Raw genomic sequence first — 25,627 nt, 5'->3', positions numbered from 1 at the left:
CATAATGCCTACAGACTACAGTATTAAAATATGGTTTCATATTTAAAAGATTCAGATTTATTTTAATGTGATTTGTATTTACACATCTTAATAGTTTTTATTTTTTCTAAACAAAATGAAAAACAAACACTTTTATTTTGAAGATAAAAATCACATGACCCAGCTTCTCTCAGACTCAGCACCATCTGGAGGCAGGGGCTGCTGAGGGTCCGGGTTCAGGAATACACAAAAAGATCTTGTCATGAGTGTGTTACTAAAACATTTAAACCACAGTGCATCGGACATCTATTTGTTTCCATTAAAACCAAACATCAGATCCAAAAGAATATAATGAAAAGCACGAATGCAGAAGAACTGTTCTTGAACAAATGGTAAACACACAAATGCATTAAAAGGCATATTTGTCCATTGTACAATTTAAGGTGAGTGAGTGAATTAAGGCACAAACGTCCTGTCACTCAGGACGCTCTGCTGTGGTCTCTGTAGGCAGTGAGCTGATGTGCTGGAGTAGCTGGTCGCAGTACAGAGGAGTCCGCTGTTTGTCTCTCACTGCCTCTGCCTCCCTCTTCAGAAGTGCTGGGTGGACCGAGCTGCCTTTCTTCAGGATCTCTGGAGACACAAAATAGACTGGAGTCAGCACTCAGGATATTAGATGAAAGAGGACTCAAACAAAAACAGAAACACTCAACTTTCTGTACCAAAAAACAAATATCCTCCATGCAAAACAGTAGTAACGGAAGTTTTGACTGACTGTTTGCCACTTTGGGAAAAACACTAGATGAGCTTGATGAGTAGATTGATATCACTGTCACGTCTGTATAGTGAATATGATGCTACCGTGCTGATTTATTTATCTTAGCTGGACTATTTCTTGGCCAGGAGCAGTCTTCACTGGTTGCCTAGCAACCTCACGATGATGACAAAACCCCAGGAAGTGACGGCAAGAAATAGTCTGGAACCAGGCACAACCAGGCTAGCTGTTTCCCCCTGTTTTCAGTCTTTATGCTAAGCTATGTTAGCTGGCTACTGGCTGTAGCTGCATATCTACTATACAGATATGAGTGGTACTGATCTTCTCATCTAAGTATTTCCCAAAATGTCAAACTATTCCTTTAAGTCTAATAGTTTTGAAACTTGGGATCTTCAGTGTATATACAGTGCATCCGGAAAGTATTCACGGCGCTTCACTTTTTCCACATTTTGTTATGTTACACCCTTATTCCAAAATGGATTAAATTAATTTTTTCCTCAACATTCTACACACAACACCCCATAATGACAATGTGAAAAAAGTTTTTTTGAAATTTTTGCAAATTTATTAAAAATAAAAAACTAAGAAATCACATGTACATAAGTATTCACAGCCTTTGCCATGAAGCTCAAAATTGAGCTCAGGTGCATCCTGTTTCCACTGATCATCCTTGAGATGTTTCTGCAGCTTAATTGGAGTCCACCTGTGGTAAATTCAGTTGATTGGACATGATTTGGAAAGGCACACACCTGTCTATATAAGGTCCCACAGTTGACAGTGCATGTCAGAGCACAAACCAAGCCTGAAGTCAAAGGAATTGTCTGTAGACCTCCGAGACAGGATTGTCTCGAGGCACAAATCTGGGGAAGGTTACAGAAAAATTTCTGCTGCTTTGAAGGTCCCAATGAGCACAGTGGCCTCCATCATCCGTAAGTGGAAGAAGTTCGGAACCACCAGGACTCTTCCTAGAGCTGGCCGGCCATCTAAACTGAGTAATCGGGGGAGAAGGGCCTTAGTCAGGGAGGTGACCAAGAACCCGATGGTCACTCTGTCAGAGCTCCAGAGTTCCTCTGTGGAGAGAGGAGAACCTTCCAGAAGGACAACCATCTCTGCAGCAATCCACCAATCAGGCCTGTATGGTAGAGTGGCCAGACGGAAGCCACTCCTTAGTAAAAGGCACATAGCAGCCCGCCTGGAGTTTGCCAAAAGGCACCTGAAGGACTCTCAGACCATGAGAAACAAAATTCTCTGGTCTGATGAGACAAAGATTGAACTCTTTGGTGTGAATGCCAGGCGTCACGTTTGGAGGAAACCAGGCACCGCTCATCACCAGGCCAATACCATCCCTACAGTGAAGCATGGTGGTGGCAGCATCATGCTGTGGGGATGTTTTTCAGCGGCAGGAACTGGGAGACTAGTCAGGATAGAGGGAAAGATGAATGCAGCAAAGTACAGAGACATCCTGGATGAAAACCTGCTCCAGAGCGCTCTTGACCTCAGACTGGGGCGACGGTTTATCTTTCAGCAGGACAACGACCCTAAGCACACAGCCAAGATATCAAAGGAGTGGCTTCAGGACAACTCTGTGAATGTCCTTGAGTGGCCCAGCCAGAGCCTAGACTTGAATCCGATTGAACATCTCTGGAGAGATCTGAAAATGGCTGTGCACCGACGCTTCCCATCCAACCTGATGGAGCTTGAGAGGTGCTGCAAAGAGGAATGGGTGAAACTGCCCAAAGATAGGTGTGCCAAGCTTGTGGCATCATATTCAAAAAGACTTGAGGCTGTAATTGCTGCCAAAGGTGCATCAACAAAGTATTGAGCAAAGGCTGTGAATACTTATGTACATGTGATTTCTCAGGTTTTTTATTTTTAATAAATTTGCAAAAATCTCAAAAAAACTTTTTTCACGTTGTCATTATGGGGTGTTGTGTGTAGAATTTTGAGGAAAAAAATGAATTTAATCCATTTTGGTATAAGGCTGCAACATAACAAAATGTGGAAAAAGTGAAGCGCTGTGAATACTTTCCGGATGCACTGTATATAAAGCAGTCAGGAACCAGCAGATGGCAGTGACGACCTACACTACTCAGCTCAACTCAGCAACTCAAATACTGTATGTGTAGGTGCCCTTTCCTTCCACTGGGAGGAGATAATTCACTGTTCAAACCTTTCTCACACCTTCTGCTGATTTTCAGAGGTATATTGAATTACTTGAATTGCTGCTAAAGGGTAAATGCTTCAGAAACCACAATGCAAAACTGCTGCTCCAGTGTTGACGTGCTGTCACTCTGGATGAGTTAGGTCATGTAAACTCATCATCTGATACCCGCCTTTGTTCTTCAAGGAGATCGAGGGGGTTTTTAGCTTTTGTGTATACTGTGCTCAGCAGGGGCGGGGGAGTGGGACTTGGATTTAAAAGGAGAACAATGATGACTTGTGAGAGGTGAGTTATACCCGTGCCAACAGTCTGTATGATTGAGCAGGTAGCAGCCGTGCTGCCAGGACAGTGGGATTATCAGGGCGGAGGACTGGAGGAGCGAGAGAAGGAGGGATGAGAGGTGCTGTCCGTCATGCTGTCAGTACATGCTGCAGACATCAAGCCAGTTCACAGATATGCGTTTGAAATCCAAGAGGCATAAGAATGGGATATTAAAAGGAACAAAGAGAGATAGAGAGGAAGAAAGAGAGCGAGGAGGGGGGAAAAAGAAAGCTTCAAACAGAGCCATGCATGAGAGGAAGGAATGCTTCCACATTTGTGGTGCAGGCGGTTATGGGTGCTGTCAGATACAGACGATCACTCAGCAAGATGTGAGGTCATCTCATTTCACAAAGAGACTCCGAGCTGTCTACGTATCTACTGTACTTCATGGGGATCACAGTTTGAAGAACTGGGCTACGCACAATGGTTCATATTTGTTTCTATACGCTGTGTGGGTCAGATATGGTGACACACTCTCTAAGGCTGATAAATTGTTAGAATGCACTTCCAACATTTTCAGACTTGATTTTGAAGGTATCCAGAAAGAAGTATCAATTCTATCCATCACGCTCCTTCAACAATAAAAACGTAGATCTTCAAATTATAACCATCATAACTGAGGATTGAGAACTGAGCAAAGTTACACAGTATGTTAGCCTGATAACAGGCAATTAGGCAGGTAATATTCTACGTTTTTGTTACTGTCAACAAATCCCATGAAAAGATAAATACCAACAATGTGTTTTTCAAACCTCCTGACTTCTCAGGCCCAAATCCATCCACTCCTTCGAAAGATGTAAATCTTTAAAACAACGTCTTTTAATGGGATTTGTTGACAACAAGGAAAATATAAAATATCACCAGACTTATCCAGTAACTAGTATCAGTTTGGGTGCGTAACTAATTGCCAGAGCGTGAGTTAAAGATAAATCACTGTTGCATATCCAGCATAAGTTGAGACAGCAAAGGAAACTGTCAAAAATGATTCCTTTTATGTTTAAACTGGAACATACAGAATTACTACAGTATAGCTTTTCAAAGAGAATCCTTAAAATACACGCGGACAACACACAAAATCATTCGACTGCAAGAAATACAGACGTTCAGTATGGGGGCGAAGGCTGGTTCATAAAGAGGATTTACATGTGTTATTCTGCTGTCTGCAGTCAATGTTATGGACACTTGATAACCAATGGCAATAACAAAACTGCTTATTGTCGTTGGAAGGCTTTCAAAAGCGGTCTTGTGGGGCGAGAATTCATGGTATGGAAGCTATAGCTGCATCTGGTGAGTGTGTGAATGCCTTCTCCTCCTTTTTTCTTTTTTTTTTTCTCTTTCCTTCTATGTCTAGCCGTATGAAGATGAGAGATCCTGTAGCGAGGCCTCTCGTCGCTGGCTAAGGCATCAGCGCTCACCTGCGTCCTGTCAGAAGTAATGACAGCTAACATCCATGAGAGTGGGAGAGAGTGAAAGTCCTGAGGAGCTGAGCCTCGGTCACACACTTCAGGAAAAGCCGTTCAGACTTTCCACTGATACATCAACATAACACAGCCGCGAAGCCACGGGCCGTCACAGCAAACACTGGGTACGAGAGGAGGAAGTTAAGACGGACAGATAAAAGATGGAGGGATTAAGCGGGACGGGTGTGAGGACAGATGTGGAAAGGTGGTGAGGGGAAGGGGTGCCCATGTGGTTGTCATTAGGTGGAACAGTTCTGTGTTGGAGAACAACCCAGTGTACTCCATGTGTACTGGCGGGGAGTTAGTGTCTCTCTCAGGTGGGTGCTTATCCATATCTGGATCTTGTGTTTCAACTTGTGGGCCACCTCCAGCCCGGCCCCTGAGGGCTTACTTTGGCAGGGGGAATTGCTCGGGCTGTGATGAATTGTGTGAAGAGAAAAAAAAAGGATAGTGGGGAGCTTTTGAAATAAAGGACAGGGGGAATCTGCTGGCAGCGTGCCAGACAATAATCTAGTGTTTGATAGAGGATACCCCTAACTCCTCTCATCCCTGTGCGAGTGTCTCGGACACAGCAGGCTGGTCTGCAGGTCATCACAGCGAAACTCTGCTTTTATCGGCTAAATATGTTCATCAGATAATCAAGATCATTCGGTCCATATCACATAATCATTTCAAGTCATATACACATGAGGATGTTTCATATTATGTATTCCATAATGTTATCTTCACAATCCCTGCTCATTTGTATCCTGGTATCCAGGACTGTCAACAATGCAGTAAAGGTCAGCTATAAAAAAGTTTGCTATATTTCATCAAGAGTTATGGTTATGATTAATAGTCAGGACTCATGAAGAGTTGAGGGGAAAGCTATGGTGCATTCCACACGGAGTAAATCTTTAGACAGTAATGTTTTTATACACTTTTCGAGGATCCAGACTACTTATTCATTTTTGAACCCACCTTCAGCAAAGCATTATCAGGACATGTGCATATCCTCCTGCTAAGCCTACAAGCTATCAACACCCGCAGGTTCAAACACCCAAACCCAGTCTCACCGAGCACTTGGTCCTGCACCGAGCTGTCAGGGTCGTCCAGGTGCAGGAGGAGCTGCTGGAGGAGGAGCTGCAGATGAGGAGCAAAGAGCTCAGGGTTGTAGTCTTTGGTCAGACTGGACAGCCACAGCCCGAGGGCCTGCAGAGCGACGCTGCGCACCTCCTCGCTGCTGTCATCCAGATGCTTCAGCAGCTCTGTGGAGAAAAGACACCCACATACAAAAAAAACTGATTCACAGGATTAGAAGACAAAAAAAATCTTCTGTGAATTTCGCTTTAGAGAGGTCGAGTTGCTTGATTTTCAGAGTGGAGTGTGTTTCTGTGAGTGGCGTGTGTTGTTTGGCTAATTTGAGAATTAAAAATGAATTTACCAAACGTTTTACTTTCAGCGGACATTCGAAATTAAGTAAATGTTAATAGCCAGTTTGATGCATAAACTGTGACGTACAGTCATACAAAACTAATTTGCAAAGCATATATGTAAATTTCATTGTGCAGTGTGACAAAATGTAGTTCATTAATTTGCGAGTGTTTGTCATTTACCGGGGTAGATCTTGTTGAGGGCCTCAGGGTGCAGACTGGTTCCTATGAGTTGGAGTATGGTGGACAGAGAACGGCAAGCCAACAGCCTGGCCATCTGAGAGTCTTCGTCCAGAGCCGACAACACCAGGGGACTCAGCCTCTCCTCCAGACACAGCAGCTGCACACGGGAAATAAATCTTAAATGACAAGCTCAGTCTGCCCACATGTTTAATACAATTCAAACTCAATAAAAAAAAGAGTTGAGTTTACAAAAAAGATTTTAAAAAGATGTTTTTGTGTAGTAAAGTTTATAATTTTCTCATGTAGATTTCCACAATGGTAATGAATGAACTCCTCTATTAGAGGTTATGAACTTGCAACATACTGGAGTGAGTGCTTTGAGGCTGCATATTCAGGACCACTTAATTTAAAACCCTCTCTAAAATGTGTGAAAACTGTGTGACCAAAGTGACAACATATCCCCAGGAAAGCTTAAAGGAGAGTTTCCACATTTCTCTTCAATTATTAGTGTTGAATTGTTTTTTTTTGTATTTTTTTTTTTTTTTTTTTAAACCAAAGTGAAATATCACCTGATGCATGACAGATTCACATCAGTTCTGGATCAGTTTGTACAGACACACGGGCATGGGGCCCAACATCAGAAGTCCAGTGAAGACTGATGTTTTCATCACACCAACAGATGAGAAACAGAGGAAATGGACAAACAAGGTGAGGCTGAGCGCACCAAGCCACAGGCCAAGAGGTGATGGCTAAAACCTCTGTAACGCCGTCTGTTTGCTATCGAAACCGTGCAGGGGAAACAGTAAAAAAAATAATCAATTTAAAAAAAAAAAAGGAGCAAGGGGAGGAGGAAAGGAGACAGGAGGAGGAGGAAAATTTGGCAGAGAAGTGATCCGGCATTACATCAGTGACAATCTGAGGGTGCCAAGAGTAACTGGAGCTGCTAATTGTTTTCGCAGGGAGTAGAGAGGAAACAATGTCCTTCTAAATGAAAGGCTGTTTGATTTGACCGCATAACCTTCTGTTGTTATACCCGTCAGGACATGTTGTTTATTTCATCTCAACTGTTCCCTAATTTTGGACCCAATGTAACAGAGTCGTTTGGGTGCCATTAGATAGTAAAAGCTTGATCACACACCTACACCCACACACCACACGCTCACATTGTCCCCCAGCTGTTTGCTTTGCCTTGTAGTTAAAGACGTGTGAATAGAAGAGGTGTGTGTGAGTCGATTTCAACTGGTCACTCTGCACACGCGAGCGCAAACACAGCCAGATGTGCGTGTGTGTGTGAGCACACAAATTAGGAACTGGGCACATGCTCCGACAGGCAGGTGCAAGGGCATGTCCCCGTGATAGTTCCAACCTATAACAAGGGCCCAGAACAGTGGAAGCATTGTTCCTCAGGGACAAAGGTATGTGAACCCGCTTGCCCCTACGTACACCTGCTACCTGACGTGGCCAACTTTTTCAGCCAAGGAGAGAAAGATGGCGGATGATATATTTTCCAAAATGGCCAAGTGGGACCATCTATTTTGATGTGAAATGGACAAAACAGAGAATTTGAAGTAAATGTCAACTCCTGATGGATTCAAAGAATGCACTACCACATCTTTTCCTTTACAGCTGAGTCAATAAAAAAGCGTTTCTGCAGATTTGAGATCAGGAGTACGTACTACTGGAGACCTTTCATATCCGGTCGTTCGCTTCCAATGCTTATGGTTACATCCATTTCCACCTGTGCAAAGGGATGTATGTGTGCCTGTACCTGTCCAGATGTGATGGCCCCTCCGTGCAGCAGGGCCAGCAGACAGCTGAGGGCCGAGGTGCGGACGGCAGCAGCAGTGCGGCCTGCGTGCCACACCAGGTTAGGAAGCAAGACGTCACACAGGAACTTCTCTGACTCATCATGGAAATGCCTGGAAGGAGGCAAAGAGTAAAAACATTGAGACAGAACAGGAGCTGAGAAAGACACTTGCTTGTAATAGAGCAGGAGGCCATTGGCATTTATATATTTTTAACAACTACTCTTTTTGAGGACAAGTGAATGATGATGGGTGTTGGGAATGCAACTGTAACACAATGGCTATAATGCAGTCATTTTCCCACACCTGTTCTAAGGCAGAAGGGGTGGGGGTGGGGGGGCAGTGGAAGAGATGCACGAGGAAAGGAGTACAACATCTGGGTGTTCTCCTTTCCCCTCTCCCTCTCTTTTCCATGCAGGCTTAGGCCCTCAGACATCCTCTCACACACCACCAGAGCCAAAACCAACTCCACCACCACCTCTGGTAGTTGCCTCTAGCCTCTGGCTGTTCAGCTGGTGTCACAATAAACTTGTCATGACATTTGATAAAGCGTGCTGTAATGTTTCAGTGCCAGTAGAGGGAGACTGTGTGCCACTCATACAGCTAGGACTGTGCTGCTGCGTTAAATCAGTCGTTTCTTCTTGACAGGTGTTGAAAGCTCATCAAGACTGACGCAAGGAGATGGAAAGACATGTTTCCACATTACAGGGATGACGTCCAAAAGGAAAGAAGAGCTGGACTTTACCTTTCACTTGTATGTCTGTGCACACACACACACATAAACTGCCAGGAAATTTTGCCTGTACGCCCCATGGGTCTCCACACATTGGAGCTCTCTCTCACACAGCACAACACAGCATGAAAATCTACGTCCACGTCAACAAGTAATAGAGTTTGTCATCAAGTAGGACAGGGCAGTAATTCAATAATATCGATTATCAGATTGCAGCAACAATTATCAAAGTTTGTATTTGACACATACAAAGAATCGTCTTATGTATTTGTGTAACACTGGATCACAGTTCATTCCTTTGAACATCCGATTATTATATGAATGATTTTGCATACATTTGCCATATCATGGCAATATATAATAATTTGGGGGGAAAAAACATATTATTGTGATTTCAGCTACACTGTCCAGTCCTTCCTCATGTCTTAAAATCTTATTTTCTTCAAACTGTCTTGTTTCAAGTATTGTCTAGAATATGTTACTGAATACAGGGTCATTTTTGATACGTGCACAATTGGATCTGCTTCATTTTGTCTTGTTTCATGTTACTGACAGGCCTTATAAAATCTGTCTGGAAAATTTCTGACACAAGGGAAACCAGATTTGGAATAAGAGGAAGCACTTTTTTCATCTTGTTTTATGTCTTGAAAGCTGAAATTAAGACTAAAGACAGATGCCTTTTGCAGTTCACACATGCATGAAAGCAAACACTTATATCTCTCTTGCAAGTGGCACGTGATTTCAGCCTGCCACATCTAGGCAAAAAAGGATGAACTTTCATTTCTCACACATTACCTTCTACTTAAATTTCACATCCAGCTTTTTAATCACAGCACACAAATCCACATGAAACAAAGACATTGTGTGTGTGTGTGTGTGTGTGTGTGTGTGTGTGTGTGTGTGTGTGTGTGTGAGACTGGATGAAAGGCACTTACATGTACACAAACTTACTTTCCCTTTCTGCTTGTTCTATAGCGGAGCTGTCATTATGTCATTTTGGTTGTAGAACAAAGAGAGGAGGTTTTCTCTATGACTATCATTGTCCTCTTGATGACATATAGCGTGTGTGTGTGGGCTACAATCTGCTGAGCACAGATCAGGCCATAAATCATGAATGGAGGGATAAGATGTGTATGAATGGAAATATTATGGCAGACCGCACAGCCCCACATATTGTAAGTTAAGCATTTGTTTGAAACCTTTTGAAGGTGTAACATGATTTCTGTCTCCTGATGGTCCTGTGATTACCAGAGATATATCTGAGGAATGAGAGAAGCAGTTAGCAGCACAGGTGGCCGCGCTTGGGAAGAGACAGAGGCTTCTTTTGTCTAATGTGCACATTTATGGATAAAATAATCTGATGAAAGCTGAAAGCAAAGTTCCAATTTCCATGTTTTTTTTTTGGCAAAGGCGGTAGAATGTTTTGGCTTAAGAACACTTCCTGTTGTTTATGCGACTGATATTGGATATTATTTAGTTTTGTATTCTTTACACAGCCAGGCTCAGGCCAAAGGCACTTCATCATCTTAACACACAAAGATTACCAGTCTATCCCAACGGAAACACCTACAAACTCTTATGGACCTTTTGGCTAAAGGGCTAAGGTTAGTTACACGCTGCACAGATGTCTCCATGGCAACCGCATGGACGGGGTCTGTCCGTCTGATCGACAGCAGCAGCTGCTGTGATCACTGGGACCTGGAGAGGGCCTCAGGCTTAATGCATTCCCTCAGATTAGAGCTCTGAGCCCAGGCTGAAGGCTGCACAGCTGAGGGCTCGGAGGAGACCCTGGTGGGTGGGGTGGCTGCAGAGAGGAAGAACCCACAAACTGGGGCTCCTCTGTCAATAACCATTCAAAAAGGTGTGACTAAAACACTGAGGAGAGACTCAGACACCATGTGCCTTTTGTCTTCTTCAGGCATGCTGGGAAGTGATTAACTAATTTGAGTTAGTCTAACTGATACTCCCAAAGAGACCACGTTGTTTCAAATGGGATTCCTTGTGGTGAGTTTGTAATGGGGTTTATCATTTCTGAAATATGATAAACTGTATCACCTCTGGTTTATGCCCCTATCATATGACCCAACCTGAATCAACTGCAAGTCCTAAAGAAGCTGGTGGGGTTATAATGGCCTCATGGACATACACTATTGTGTTTTTGTGTGTGCGTTTCTAATTATGGTCTCTTGTGGGCGCGGTACTAATTTGCAGGTTAATGTGAGGCTAAAAGCATGAGCTGTGCTCACAGTGATGACTTAGAAAGCTAGACTAGACAAATCCAAACAACTGGCTGAGTTTAAAGCTCAATGTAACATCATGCAGTGATGAAAATTAACCTGCAGTGTTGCTGCTGTGCGTGTCTTTGCTCAGAATAAAACATACAATAACTTCTTTTTAACAGAAACAGAAACATTTCCTTCCCAAGTTTGTTTCTTAAGATAACTTGTTCTGTGTGTGCGTGTATCAAGATGTGAATGAGTGTATAGTGTGTGTCTGTGTGTCCCTCTCACCCCTGGGAATCCAGTGTGTTGGTTGCATCCAGTAACAACTTAGCAAGCATTGTGAAGAGGCTCATCCTCATCTCTGCGTCTCTGTCTGGTTGGAGGCAGCTGTGAAGCAGAGGCATCAACTGGCTCACAAACTCCCCAATTGTTGGACCTACAACACACACATTTTTATATTTTTTGGGGGCATTTTGTGTCTTTATTGGACGGTTGTAGATATAAAGAGAAAATATGGGAAGAAAAGGGGGAATTAAATAAAACAAAGGTCCCTGGCCTGAATCAAAATGCTGTGGTTATATGGCATGCGTCTTAACCACTAATCCACCGGATGGCACGACTATTGCAATATGATAATGCTGTGAGTGAACCTAATGTGTTCAAAGCTACACAATAAAGTGTCCCCTCAGCAGTGCTTCATCCAGGATTCTTTGTTTGAAGTCTTTCTAACTATGCCACGTTGCTGGATCAACAGTCAATTGACTTAAATTATCTGTAACCACTCATTTTCAGCCTAACTACAAAATGCTAAATCTATCCTTAAAAAGTCTAGTGTTTCCTTTTCAGAGAGAAGACACTTTTCACATTTATGCATTTTCTTAGTTCTTAATTCTTCCTTGTCTGGACCTACTGTGAAACGGTAAAGAAGAAAAGGCCTGCACAGACTTTTTCATGTTTAGCACTGACCAGAGGGCTTGTGTTATTGAGACCTCAATGGATTGGTGAGACAGTGACACAGAGCTCCGAGGAAATGAGACATAAAAAAGGTCTTCGTGTGACAGAGCCTTTCTTTACAAGTCTACTGCAGGAAAAATGAGAAACTCACAGTGCAAGTATTCCCAGTTACACTCATGCCCACACACACGCCCACTAACAGTCTGACTGCATGTTTACAGAGCTATATATAGTAATCTGTGTGTGTGTGTGTGTGTGTGTGTAATGAGTGATAAGTGTCCATGCCGTGTTTGGACTCATGATTGTACAGACATGAGAGGAGACAGAGGAAATCCTGAGACTGCCCGAGGGTGGCGGCCAATGTCATAAAGAGATATGGGAAAACAGAGAGACAGAGAGGTAGACCTATTTCATCCAACGGGAATGTGTGAATCAAAGGGTGTGTCGTTTAACCAGAGGTTGGAGGAGACGTCTGTAGGTCGCCAAATATATTATGGATATAACAAGGCGGCAATAGGAAATTTCCCGACACTAATAGAGACATTTTCATGGCAGCTGAAGAACAAAAGTCTGTGAGGAGGATGTGAGAGGGCAATAATTATTCCTGTCTCCAACAAACACAGATGGAGTGTGAGAAGAGCTGATGAGCAAGCAAAATGACCAATTCTCAGTTGTCAAATTAACTACCGTCAATTGTTCAGCTGAGGGTTGATTTCCCTGAATCATGTGCACATCAAACAAAGCAGCCACACGCTGTCTGTTCCGCTGCCCATAATAAAGTCCTTGGGTCCTGTTAATAGACTGAAGATCACATCTGCAAGAATGAAACCTAGGGAAGCTTGGAGCAGCATTCAACACAAATAAAACACACACAGACACACACACACAGACACACAAAGCTTCAAAGTAGCCTTGATCCAGGGGAAGGTCAAGAGCAGGCGGCTGTGGTGCTGTTTGATGTAGTGACCTGCATAGAGATCATTGAGTGGACTTAGAACGGACTGGTCAGTTAGCCGTGGGAGTGTGTGTGAGAATCTGTGTGTGTGTGTGGTGGGGGATTAGAGGGGTACCCAGCTGCCCAGTCAATTAGAAAGAGAGGGGAGGGAGAAAGAGATGGAGATGAAAGTGTGGCACATGGAGGTGCTGATGATGGAGGATTAAATGGTATAGAGGAAGGTAAAGTGAAGTCTCAACACCAAAGACAGGGTCACAGCTTTTTAACCCACTGCCGCACGCACACGCACACGCACACGCGCACACGCACGCGCACGCACACACACACACACACACACACACACACTCAAGTCTGAGACACACTGGCTGACTGACAAACAGAGGGAATGACGGGGATTTACAAAAGTCAGTAAGCCAACTGGTGCTAATGACAGCCCTGTCTTTTTCTGTGTGGCTGTGTTTGACCATGAGCTTCTCTGCTTGAGTAACAGAAAATAATCTTCCACTGTGTTTCTGTAGTGAGGGTCATTGATGGGCAACAACAATGGAACAGTACGCATCTATTGGAGCGTCAAGCAATAAATCATATAGATTTTAACCTTAAACATTGCGTCATTTGACAGCCCTCGTATCCATCAAGTGGTGCTGACAATTGCTCCACCTATTGACGCATACATGTCCAACTTTTGATGCCTACGTAGCTCTCAGGAGCAGTGTTTGACTAGGATGCGTTTGGTTCCTGTTACGAGTGCAGGTACTAGAAAATGGCTGATTACAAACAATTTCAATAAACTATTTGGATCCTTTGTACAAGAGAGGATCTGTGCTGCTGCTTTGACAGCTGCTGGTTATGATGCGCTGCCTCAATGACAGATCATGTGTGAACAGGACAAATAGCTTGATGCTTAAAATATGATGTAACATGTGTCTGAACAAGTTGAGGAAAGAATGGCTTCAGAAACCACACCATGAAGTAATGTTTAATAAAACATGATATGATTATACGGTCTCACTGACTTGCTGGGGTGAAATGGACCCAGAGAGCATGTTCAGACTGATGACTGATGTAGTGATTTTCTCATCATTAACAGCCCAATTTCTCAAAAACCTTACTGTATTTCTTTGACCATTATTGTGTGTCTATACGTGCAAACTTCAGCACCTGCTGTATAACTTGGCAATGTCTTGTGCACATTCAGGCTTCACTTCTCACCTGATTGTATGACTATGATATGCAGTTGGAGTCTCTGCGGGGAGTAACTGGACCAGGTGTTGACAGAGGCAGACAGCCAGTCCAGCAGCTGGCCCATATGTTGTCTATAGAGCTCCATCGCTGAGTCCAGGCCCTGCACCTTACACAAGAACTGTACACTCTCCAAGGCCTGAGGGAGAAAGGGATAGGTGGAACAAAATGATGTCAACATACTTTAAGCTTGCAATTTTATCATAAAATCATACATAATTTAGTCCCCCCAAAAAAAAAGACGAAAAAAGATGTTTGGGCGGAAGAAAGGGTGTTGGTGAGTTGGTGAGAAAAGTGATAATGGAGCAGCGGATATTGTGTTCAAGTTCAACAATTACTGTTTTCTTGTAATTTCAGGAATTCTTCAGGTCACGCTCACATGGGAGGCACAAAACCATCATGTGAAGCCATGGGAAGAACAACACTGCAGACATGACAAGGTCTTACACATAAAACCACTTAGAAACAAAAACCCGACAGATACACAGGATGTCACAAAGGCAAAGGAACCCACACACACACACACACACACACACACACACACACACACACACACACACACACACACACACACACACACACACACACACACACACACTAATAAAGCTGAGCTGGGAGGAAAGGGCAGGAATGAGAGATAGGAGAGTAAATAATTAGCTGACTCTTTAGGGCAGGGGAACTGACCTTAAGGGCACTTCATAGTTCCCTTCATAGTCCCTCAGGGATGGACAGGGACAGAGACAATGTCTGAGTCACAGATCGGCCCCTTTAGAAGAGAGCTAGACAAGCCTGAGCTGTCCACTGATGGGAAAGACGTGCCCCCTTTCTGGGAAAAACAAGTAATGCTTTTCCTCTGGGTCCGGGAATGCCCAAGGCCATTCTCACCCTCCCTTTCTCTTTCTTAATCCATTCCTTCTCATCTCTTCTCTAACACTGCTCCCTGTCTGGACATATACCAATGCAGACAGACGTAAACACACACACTGTTGGCCCATGTGGTGTCTGGTAAGCATCGGTGCCAATCCCTTCCCGCTCCTTTCCCTGTCATTAGCCTCCTACGGCGACGAGCAGTTAGGCGACACGCTGGCCTCAGATACTGTTTGGCCCTTTTTCATTTGGAGGCTGACCACAACATGGAAGCTTGTTACTTGCATATCTTTGGCTGTTGTGACCTGAGGAGGAGGTGTTATGGAGCCACAAATGGGGCCTGGCCGATGACACACACCTGCTAAGAAACACAACTTATCTCTCCCTATCTATTTTTTTCCCTCTATTCCTGTCTGTCTCTCTTTTTCTCCACCTTTCACCCGCCTCCTTTCACCCAGGACTGGATTTAAAGTTCCACTCCAAAGGTGCAATTTCAGCTCCTCTGGCTAAGTGGGTAATTATACTGTTGGCCATGCCCACTTTGAACTAGTACAAATGCTTGCATTCCTCAGATAGCTCTCTTGCTTCATAAAACCTGCTTACCTTTCTAATAAAAAAAAATGGAAAACCTAAAATTGGGGGGGGGGGGGGGGGGGTGATATGCTGGTTTGCCCAAGTGGAACAAAGTGATGGCAGAGTGATGGACGTATTGCATCTTTGTACTGTTTTCTCACCTTTTCGCTGAGATGTGGCTCGGTGGAGAGGCTCTGGATGGTGACCAGCACCTGCAGCAGCTGCAGGCTGACTGAGCCACAGTCTGACTCACACTGACGCAGCAGCACATCCACACAGGCCAACAACTGCTCCAAGTACATAACCTGGGAAAAAGGGAGAAGTATTGTAAGATCATCTTGTCTGGTTTATAGCAGATGTGAGTTCTGAGAGAGGGATTCGCCTTGAATGTTCGCTCTGTCTTCCGATGAACCCAATTACACTTCAGTCCTCACAATCTCCCTTTCCAGTCCCTCTCCACGTTCTCTTCCACAGCACACAGTCCCCTTCATCTTAATTAACTCAAGTGGTAATTACTCTTTTTAACCAAATAACTGCCTCCTCATCACAAGTAATCACACAGGCCCCATGTCTCTTATTTTACACAAAAAAATAAGTGATTGACAAGATACAATAACTCAGAGTGAGAACTTTCCATTGCTTTCCATGAGATGGCTGTCACTTGTCAGCCAGTGTTGTGGTGAGCTCATGTTTAGACAAAGACCTGCTGCTCTGGCTAATTTCTATGCCATCACTGGGATCATGGCCTCTTTTCCTGTTTCCTCGCAGCCTGTCATTAGGGCTGGTGCAAGTGTGTGTGAGTGTGAGAGAGAGTGTGTGTGTTTTTGCATGTGGAGGGTTGTGAGCGCATAAAGTGCCCTCCAGTTGTTTGCTTTGGTCTGGTGATGAGGAGTTGGGTGGTGAGGGGGACTCAAGTGTGTGTGAGCAAGAAAATACTCAATGCAACCTTCTCACATGCTCTCTCACGCAAAACATACACCGACTCACTGAGCTTGACTGACCAATATCAGAGCTAGATCACTAGGGGGCGCACTCTCTTTTCACAAACTTGAGTAGCTATTGTACAGCACAGCTTGGCATCAGTCTGAAAAGAAAACAAGTGTTAAGCCAAGTAAAGATGATCAGAGCGTTAAAAAAGCCAGGGCTTGTGAGGAGGAAGGAGAGCTAAGGGACTTCCCGTCTGCGAGACACATGAGCAAATGTTTACATTTTGCAATAGAGTATTGGGCACACACTGGAAAAAAGCTTGTTATACGCATCTTGAGTACAGGGTGTTAGTTAGGTGTGTAAACACTTTTTCCGGAGGCAGTCTGAGGCTAAACTAAACGTCCATGCTGCCCTAAACAACCAAGAATTGCCCTCATTTCTTCAGCCGACTAGACTGCTTACCCACTGCACTGTGCTCTCTTGTTTGAATGTGTTCACACAGTCATTGATCGAGGAAATCCCTGCCTGTGACCAAGCCATTCACTGACACCTAAACACAGCAGGAGCTCCGGGGAGGCAGTAGTGGAAATAATGTGACAAACAGTGGCAGACACACACATTAGTGTACACATACGCGGACACGCATATTATACATGCACAGGAAACAACCATTCGGGCTGGCCGAGAGACAGAAAGAGGGAGAGCGGAAAAAGTGGTGCGGTGTAATGACTGGGTGGACACCTGGATCCAGGCAAGATACACCTGGTTTCATTGGCCTGGGCACGCTCCAGGGGCCTCGTTACACAGTTTGTGCGAATCTGTCCACCGCAGGATACATCAATTACACACACACACACACACACACACACACACACTCACTCACACACTCACACACACACACACACACAGGACTCCACTTTAAGGAGCCATACCAGGCGATGGATTCCTATCCAGTGGGGAGCCCACCCCCAACAGCTACTGATGTTGCTACGGCAACAGGAAAACAAACACTGGCGGTGCATGGGGTGCCGGCCCTTTGCAGCCAGGTAAAGTTTGCTATCCTGGCTTTCTTCTACTCTCTTCATCTGTCGTTCAGTGGAGCAGTGAGCAGTATGCAGCAGTCATTCATGACCAAGGGCAGGCATGCACGAGACACGCCAATGTATGGCAGTATGTTTGTGTATACCAGCAGAATACTGGCCGTTGTGACACAAGTGTCTTCATGCACAGACAAGATGAAAAGACACGGAGGCTTCTTTTCTCCCCGCTCTCCTGCTGATCAGTATCTCTGGGTTTCAACCAAGACAGCATATTTACTGTTAACAAGCCTGGTTGTAAATATGCCTGCTACTATGCTATGCACTGTCAGGCCCCCTCTTTATGTGTTTCTTCCTCCCTCTTGGTACTATTCTTTACCAATTTACTCCAGCCCTGCAGATATTGTGACAGCCCCGTCACCATGGCAAACCACAACACAGCGACACTCAGCTGTGTAAGGTGTGTGTGTGTGTGTGTGTGCGTGTGTGCGTGTGTGCGTGTGTGTGTGTGTGTGTGTGATGGTGGGGATTTGTTAATCCCCTGTGGAATACCCCTTTGAAAATAAACCCGTATGTGATTCATAAGCAAACACCCCATATAAAGTACACAGGGTACCTCAGCACACGGTGGCTTCTCTAACCACCGGCTTGCCTTTCATTTTCCCTCAAACCCTTGACATCATCAGTTTATGACCAATATTTTTATTTTTCGCTGAGCATCTGTCATTTATTTTTGTAAGCTGTCTTTTCCCCCTACTGAAATAAAGAAAAGAAAACAGGGACTTGAAAGAGTCGGCGAGGTTAAGTCGTGCAGATGTATCATATATCAGTTCCTAAATCTTCAGTATGTTCCCCAAATTCCCCTAGGAGCCCTGCAGTTCCCCCTGCCTCTGTTCACTTTGAAGATTATTTATATTTCATTTCTTAACAGGCTTCATTTTGTCCAAGTCAAACTTCATGTTTTCTCTCTCTCTCTGCCTTTGGTTCAAGTGGCACATAACTCTCTCACGATGGGTCCAAACACACATATCTTTAAAGTTCTTAAGATGCCGTATTTTTAAAAAGTAAAACAAAATAAAACAAGGGTACTGATTCTGCTTTTTCCAGGTCTTCATTGTTTGTGTGTCTGCAGGTAATTAAACCATTATCAAATACAAGTAAATCAGTCCCATATGAAGGATCTGAGGTCTAACCAACACTTCGGATTGAGCAACTGTGCGGTAAATTGAGTGCACAATATTCTGGGTCAGCATTTCAGCACAGAGAGAAAGAGGGATGCAGGTGCTCATGTCTCCAGTGGTGTTATTTACAGCCACACAGTGATCTGGCCCTGCTCCCTGCTATGAACCCCAGCCTGTTGTCGAAGAATGTTGCAGGTGCTTTGTCTGGGTGTGCTCTTGAATCACAACACTCTGTGCTTTGCCCTCAGAAACAGAGACACAGAGAATGACAGAGGGAGATGGATGGAGAAACAGACAGAGAGGAAGCAGAGGTCTGTGTCCATCTGTGCGACAACGTGTGACCGTCCCGTCCTGTTAGTTCTCTCTGGGTGACCCTGCCGGATAGCGACGAGGGAGGACAGAGGGGGGTCAGCTTCCCTCCCCATTTATCACCGGCCTTGACCAGGCAGGCTTTGAAATTTCAGGGATTCTTTTAATGGCGTGGCTGAACCACAGTCCGGTGCAGAGACCTTACACATGGCTATAAAAAAAACAAAGGCTATGCGCTGCCTTGTCTGCTCAGAGGGGTCAGAGCAGCCATGCAGGGGTCACGTGAAATTAGTGGATTTTTGTTATTATTATCCCAGGGAGGAAATTCTTGCAGGCCTCACTGGGAGGGGGTGGGGTCATGGGTATAGGTGAGTCAGTAGTGCGGCAGGATCAGAAAATAGCTCTCTGCCAGACAACTGTTTTGATTCTGAAAGGGAAACATATTTGGTGCAAGAGGAAAGGAAGCGGAGAAGAGTCTGCTCCGGACTTGATGGGATTTTTCCATTTGCTGAATGCTGTTATTTGCTGAGAAAGTCAAACGGCACTTTTTATCATATCTGCTATGTAAAAAAAAAAAAAAAAAAGAAGATACGTGCAACGTTGTGGGAGCACATTCACAGTTGTGTGTGAGCGGACTCGTCTTGATCATAGACTTGAAATGTTAGATTTGAAAAACACCATGTGGCCAGACTGTCACTTCAGCAGGGTCAGCATTTTAGAGAATTACTCAACAGCAAACCCACTGAACTCACGGTGTACAGTAGTGCTATTGAAAACTCTTGAGGACTCTTCAACTAAAGCCCTTTTAAGAGATGTGGCATCTTATCACGAAAACCTATTTCCATAAGGGACAAATTAGGCAAGCAATATACAGTATGTCTGCAGCACTGTCTCTGCCAAAAATAAGAGACTAAAATGACCTTCTATGACACAGCCAAGATCACCTAACGAGACTGGAAAAGAAAAACAGCTGGTGCACACAGATCAGGGGGGGAAATCAATACATGGCAACCTATGAGGGCAGAAAAAACCTGGCAAACCTGTCATCAAAACAAGTCTGACATTTAATATTTTAAACAGCAACTCTTTCCCCTTCCACAGTAAACTTCAGAGGTGCTGCTACTTTACTGAAGCTACTCAGTTAACAACAGCAGAAGGATGTTGTTATACTGGGTGTGAATGGGGTAGATGGCTTTACTGGCAAAGATCAGTCATCTCAGGTAAATAAGTTAAAAACAGGTCAACCACAACCAAACCTTCTCTCTGCTGACCTGTTGATATTCCTGGCAAACGTCGGGCTGGGCCAGTGTGTTTGCGATCTGTTCGAGATGTGGTTTAAGGAGGGGCTTGGAGCAGCCTCCCAGCACCGCAGCCAACACCATGAGAGGGGCCCAGGGGTGAGAAGAAGAGGAGGGTGTTGTCACATGATCCAGCAGCAGCTTGAGGAAGACGACAGGAGGGACAAAGGTCCCCAACAGTTTAGCAGCTGCCAAGCACTGGATGTGGGTACAGAGAGAGAGAGGAAGAGAGGGAAGAGACACGGACACATGACGTGTGAGTGTAAAGGGAGGAAGAGAACAACAGGAAGTCCTTTTTTAATCTGTTACACATCAAAGATCTACAGAATCCTCCTATGTAAACAGGTGCATCCCAAGTCCTTGAGCCCTGCTCAGCCCAGTCCACATTGAGGACAGTCACTAAAAATACTGACTGAAAGCTCAACAGATGTGTCCAATTCTCTGTGCACAGGTCAAACGCTACTAAATGTCACACCTGATTCAAAGAAAGGAAATAGGTATAACATTCTGCTAATCTGATGACTAGCTCTGGGGACTCACATTGCTGACCACGTCCCTCTCTGTGTCGGTGCAGGCCCGGTAGAGGGTGGCCAGGAGAGGCTGCAGATGCTGGGTGCTGTGGTCCTCAGCGTGGAGCAGCAGCACAGAGAGCAGCTGCGAGGTCCTGACCCGTGTGGGCACCAGCCAGTCGGTCACGTCGTGGTTAATGGCCGGCACCAGCCTGCCCAGGTTTCTCACCACAAGCTCCCTGCAGCCCAACCCTGGACGCTCCACTGGAGGAGAAAATAAAGAACATTGGCTTTTGCATACTCTTCTACTGTCAGATATCAGTTTGTGATGCCCATTTTTTGTTTTTTTAAGAAGTCCTTTTCTCTCGGCCTGCCTACATCTCCTTCACTTAATGAATTACTTTGTTTTCCAGAATGGGTATCTGAAGGACATATAGATAGAGCTAGCAAGCACCTAGTTTGTGAAAGGAACCTAAGTATCCAGTTAGTTTTACTTTGGTAAGCATACTGGCCTAAAGGGAAATCAACCAGTATTGTAGAGTAATTGTAGAGTATTGTAGAGTAATATACAGTATGCTTATCTGAACTTACTACTTTCCCAAAGAAATGTGTTGTCCTCTATTTAATTTGTGTCATATGTACAATGCATTTTTATAGTGCTTTTAGGCAAGGTTCTTTGAAAGATGCCTCTCCTTCACCCATTCACACACACATCGTCTATGTGTGATCTATTTATCTGTCTTTTATGATAACTTGTGTAATCTATATTGTAATAAACTATCTGAACACTAAGAAACAGCATGTATGGAACAATACACATCACTGATTTACAAGTTTTCAAATGTCTGCTAACTGGGCTGCAACTCATCACATTTTTTACGATTAAGATTTCCCCACAAGGGACTTGTCAGAGCAAGTGAAACACATTCTCAAATAGCCCTCCACATTTCAAATCCAGCATCCCTCTCTCCCCCCTCCTCTGCCCCTCCTTATTCTCCTTCTCCTATAGGCACACTAATGAGAGAGGAAGAGAGGACTAAAGGAATACAGAGATAAATCAGAGAAACACACCAGGACAAGACAAAACAAGCCCCTTTCTGGTTGTCTCTCACTGTCTGACAGTGACCTCTTCACACTGGGAGGCCCGGCAGATTTATGATGGCAAGAAAGGGAAAGACAAAGAGGGAGAGAGAGCCTCATCCTTTCCTTTCCTTTCCTTTCCTTTCCTTTCCTTTCCTTTCCTGAGGCAGAGCCAGAGTTCATCCACATTGCCACACGTATAGCTGTAGGACATGTATAGGAGCTTTAACCAAGATGCAAAGCCTAGGAACTTTACCCCTGACACACACACACACTTAGCCTGGCCCTATAGACAAGCCACAGTGACCATGTTCAGGTTCACACTCATTCCCTGAGGCAGACACTTATCTTTCCAAGCCAGTGCCTGCCCCGAAAACTAAGCTGTCATACACAACATCATTTTTACTGTATGTTATAACCTTGGACAGCTGTAATAAAGAGAGGAGATTTAATGCAGCAAGATGTAATGATTACATTCACATTCAAAATTGTAATTTGCATTTAACTGGTGTGGCAGGGATTTTATTAGGCATGGGGAGAGACCAGTGAGGTCAATGCACCTGGAAACGTTGCTCTATTGTAACACTGGAATTTCACGTAAATGAATCCTTCGAGATTAGCCAATAAAACAATCTTACAGGATGCACAGAAGTCTGAGCTGATAGCTTAAGCTGGATCCCTAGGATTTTCCTGCCAAGTTTATTTCACCAGGAAAACATCAGGTCTGTCTAGACAGTTTAGTCCTTCCACCACCCAACATACAGTTTCTTCCTTGCTGCTTTGTTAAAAAATAGCAACAATGGACGCTAATAAGAGCTTTGGGTGACAGTAGTAATAGTATATCTTAATGCTAACACCCCATCCTGCACTCTCTAAGCTCTCCTACAGAGCTGTATGTACGTGTGTGTGTGTGTGTGTGTGTGTGTGTGTGTGTGTGTGTGTGTGTTTTGCAGCTGCAGATGTTGTTCTTCAACAGCCAGAAACAGCCCTGACTTTTGTAGGATTTGTGTATGTTGCTCAGGTTGGAGGATCACATTGTAAAGCCACTCTGCTTCAAACTTAAAACTTTATAAAACCAAACAATGACCAAACAAGCTCTTCTCTTTAAACTGATGCATCTTACAGTTGGCTTGTAATTCGCTAATTTAATGGGACGCATGTGGAATAATATGTAAATATTATGGCAGCTGTGGGTAAGCAGGTGGCTCCTGATGGTTGGGCCAGTGCCTTGCATGGTAGCTTGCTGCCACTGGTGTGTGAATGGGTGAAGGAGAGGCATCTTTCAAAGCACCTTGCATAAAAGCACTATAAAAATGCATTATACATATGACACGAATTAAATGGAAGACAACACATTTCTTTGGGAGAGTAGTAAGTTCAGATAAGCATACTGTATATTACTCTACAATACTGGTTGACTTCCCTTTAGGCCACTTAGGATACTTAGATTTCTTCCCTTTTATCCCAAAAGAAAAACAAAACAACAACTAACTTTGCTGCAAATCACATTTTTTTAATTTAAGCATGCTGCTTTTAAGACCGATATAAAATAAGAAAACATGAAGACAACTTTTAGAGCCTTGAGTTTAGATAAGGAGGTAACATTGAATGGCGCAGCTGTCTGATCCCCTGCCTCTCCACCCACATGGAGTAGAGTTTGATAGCACTTACGCCAGCAACTCACACAGCATATTAATAAGACTTCTCTTTGCAACTGACCCACTTGATAATGTGATAGAGAATAAACCAAGTCAACTGTGACTGACCTCCTGGTGGGTAGATGGGAGGTGGGGTGAGGAGAAAGTCCATCTTGTCCTTGATGTCTTCCTCATTCTCCTTCTCCCACTGGGCGCCTACCTGCTTCCATAAATCAGCTGCTAGAAGTCTGCAGGTGGGGAGAGGAAACACAGATCATTTTCCCAATCATCAACATTGTCACTGCCATCAAGAGCATGGACTGTATTTCACAAATGTGTTGTAGATATTAAGGTGATGTTTCCTTTTAACATTAAACTCCCCTGTGAGATATTTGTAAAATATTATCATATGCATGTGAAGAATATATAGTATATGACATATGATAGTGTTACACTGTATTACGACGCAACAAGTGAAGTATGGCAATGTCCACTTTTACCTTATTTCTGGGATCTCATCACTGACGCTGCTGAGCAGGAGAGGGATGAGTTTGTGGAAATAAGAGTATCTGTCTCTCATGTGAAGCAGCCAATCACCAACAACTGCAGTCACAGCTTTTCTCACCTTAAAACAAAAGAGGGCAAGATAGAGTAAACAGAACTGAGTATGTTTCATTCAAGATGTAAATTGGAGGCCAATTATTTAATATGAAGTACAGGACACGACAGCAGATTGTTTTAAATTGAACCTGTGGTGAGTCGTCAAACAGCCTCTGTGCCAGGTGAGAGAGCACGTCATCCACGTTTTTCCCAGTGCCATGCTGAATGACAGCGCCGGTGGCTTCGATGACAGACACTCGTACCCGGGAGTGCTGATGAGAAATCGTTTGCATGAGAGGCAGGACCAGACTCTCAGCCTGCATGTGAAAGTGCTCTGAGGAGAAAGAGGTGAAATGCACTTCAGTCCATTCAGTTCAGTTACTGAAAGGGTTGCAAGACATTCCTCTTTTGTTACATCTGGCATCTAAAAATTACTCAGATAAGACAAGGAAACACGTTTGTTTGACTGGTCATAAATCATAGACACTTGTAAATGGTGACAGTGGGTCAAAAGTTGATTGTTTGCAAAGGTTGGGAAAATAATAAACAGATTAATTGATAATAGGCTATGATTGTTAATTGTAGCCCTTATTGAGACAAGTGATGGAAGGCAACTGGAATTGGAAACATTGCAACTTTTTGAAAATGAATGATTGATGAGAAGCAATTCCGGTGTTTCAGCACAAAAACAATACCTTAATGTTTCCCTGTTTCCCCACACAACCTCATGAATTCTTTTGGCCACTTAATGTAACTGTAGAGGTGGGCCAGGCAGCTGCGCAGTACAGGAAAGCGAGCTTTTCTATCGCACGTCTGCGTGCCTTGAAACCATGGCAACAGACTTTATCCACAACACAAAACTTTTCACAAACCTGGCAGACACTTAGCCAAGTTTACGGTGCATTTGCAGCTTTCTCTTTTGACATCTGGGAAATGATCGACGATGGTTCTTTGCAATATGTTGATCATTTCGTTCAGATACGGCGCTAAATGCTTCCCGCACACCTCCAACGTCAGAGTCAACATCTCCACGGCCGACAGCCGAAGCTCCTCCGCCGGCTCCTGGATCTCTTTCTCCCCGAGCCTCTGAGCCAGACAGGGCATGAGATAAGGCAGCGACTCCTCCGGTTTGGGGACACAACGGATAAACTCCGTTATCATCATTATCGCGGTTTCTCTGCATCTTTCCATCGGGTCTGACAGACATTTGAGGAGAGGCTTGAGGAGGGCAGAGAAAACCTCCTGTAAGACGCTGCTGGAAAGTCCTCTATCTACAGTCTCCCTCTTGATGAGCTCAAGAGCCCTCTTTCTTGTTGCCTTGTTGTCTTCGTTTAGACAGTTTAAATGTCGGGCGAGTCCTCTCAAAACTTCAGAGGCAGCATGCTCATCACCAGTCGCCATCGCTGCCAT

At 44.2% G+C, this 25,627-nt stretch overlaps 2 protein-coding genes across 3 annotated transcripts in view; both read right to left on the bottom strand.

Moving 5' to 3' along the window:
* The window catches only part of LOC139300441 (glycerophosphodiester phosphodiesterase 1-like), an 8,654-nt gene extending 4,101 nt beyond the window's left edge, over positions 1–4,553 (bottom strand). Inside the window, exon 1 of the mRNA XM_070923550.1 lies at positions 4,538–4,553. The gene's annotated coding sequence lies outside the window, so the exon portion shown is untranslated. The remainder of the gene's footprint in view (positions 1–4,537) is intronic.
* Positions 92–25,627, bottom strand: LOC139300440 (dynein axonemal assembly factor 5-like). Of its 2 annotated transcripts, none has more exons than XM_070923547.1 (13): positions 25,090–25,627; positions 24,367–24,551; positions 24,118–24,242; positions 23,747–23,865; positions 20,932–21,164; positions 20,365–20,589; positions 15,801–15,944; positions 14,170–14,338; positions 11,337–11,484; positions 8,057–8,207; positions 6,289–6,445; positions 5,749–5,940; positions 92–609 (listed from the first exon to the last, which is right to left on the bottom strand). In XM_070923547.1, the coding sequence occupies exons 1-13, from the start codon at positions 25,625–25,627 to the stop codon at positions 455–457; spliced, it is 2,541 nt and encodes an 846-aa protein (XP_070779648.1). In that variant the 3' UTR covers positions 92–454. The 2 variants fall into 2 exon arrangements, with proteins under 2 accessions (XP_070779648.1, XP_070779649.1); XM_070923548.1 differs by having other exon boundaries at positions 14,170–14,327; positions 15,790–15,944; positions 25,090–25,618.

This window comes from Enoplosus armatus, chromosome 17 (genome assembly GCF_043641665.1).
Source record: "Enoplosus armatus isolate fEnoArm2 chromosome 17, fEnoArm2.hap1, whole genome shotgun sequence".
Lineage (NCBI taxonomy): Eukaryota > Metazoa > Chordata > Actinopteri > Centrarchiformes > Enoplosidae > Enoplosus > Enoplosus armatus.
The sequence above is the reverse complement of the archived record's forward strand: the minus strand, read 5'-3'. Positions and strand labels throughout refer to the sequence as shown.

Bases quoted from the DNA above. Each gene is read 5' to 3' on its own strand.
- LOC139300440 (XM_070923547.1), bottom strand. From the start codon at position 25,627: ATGGCAGCGATGGCGACTGGTGATGAGCATGCTGCCTCTGAAGTTTTG. The intron at 23,866-24,117 runs GTAAAAGTGGAC...CCCCACCTGCAG, and splicing joins GATGAGATCCCAGAAATAAG to ACTTCTAGCAGCTGATTTAT. The intron at 14,339-15,800 runs GTGAGAAAACAG...TTTCTCCCTCAG, and splicing joins AGCCACATCTCAGCGAAAAG to GCCTTGGAGAGTGTACAGTT.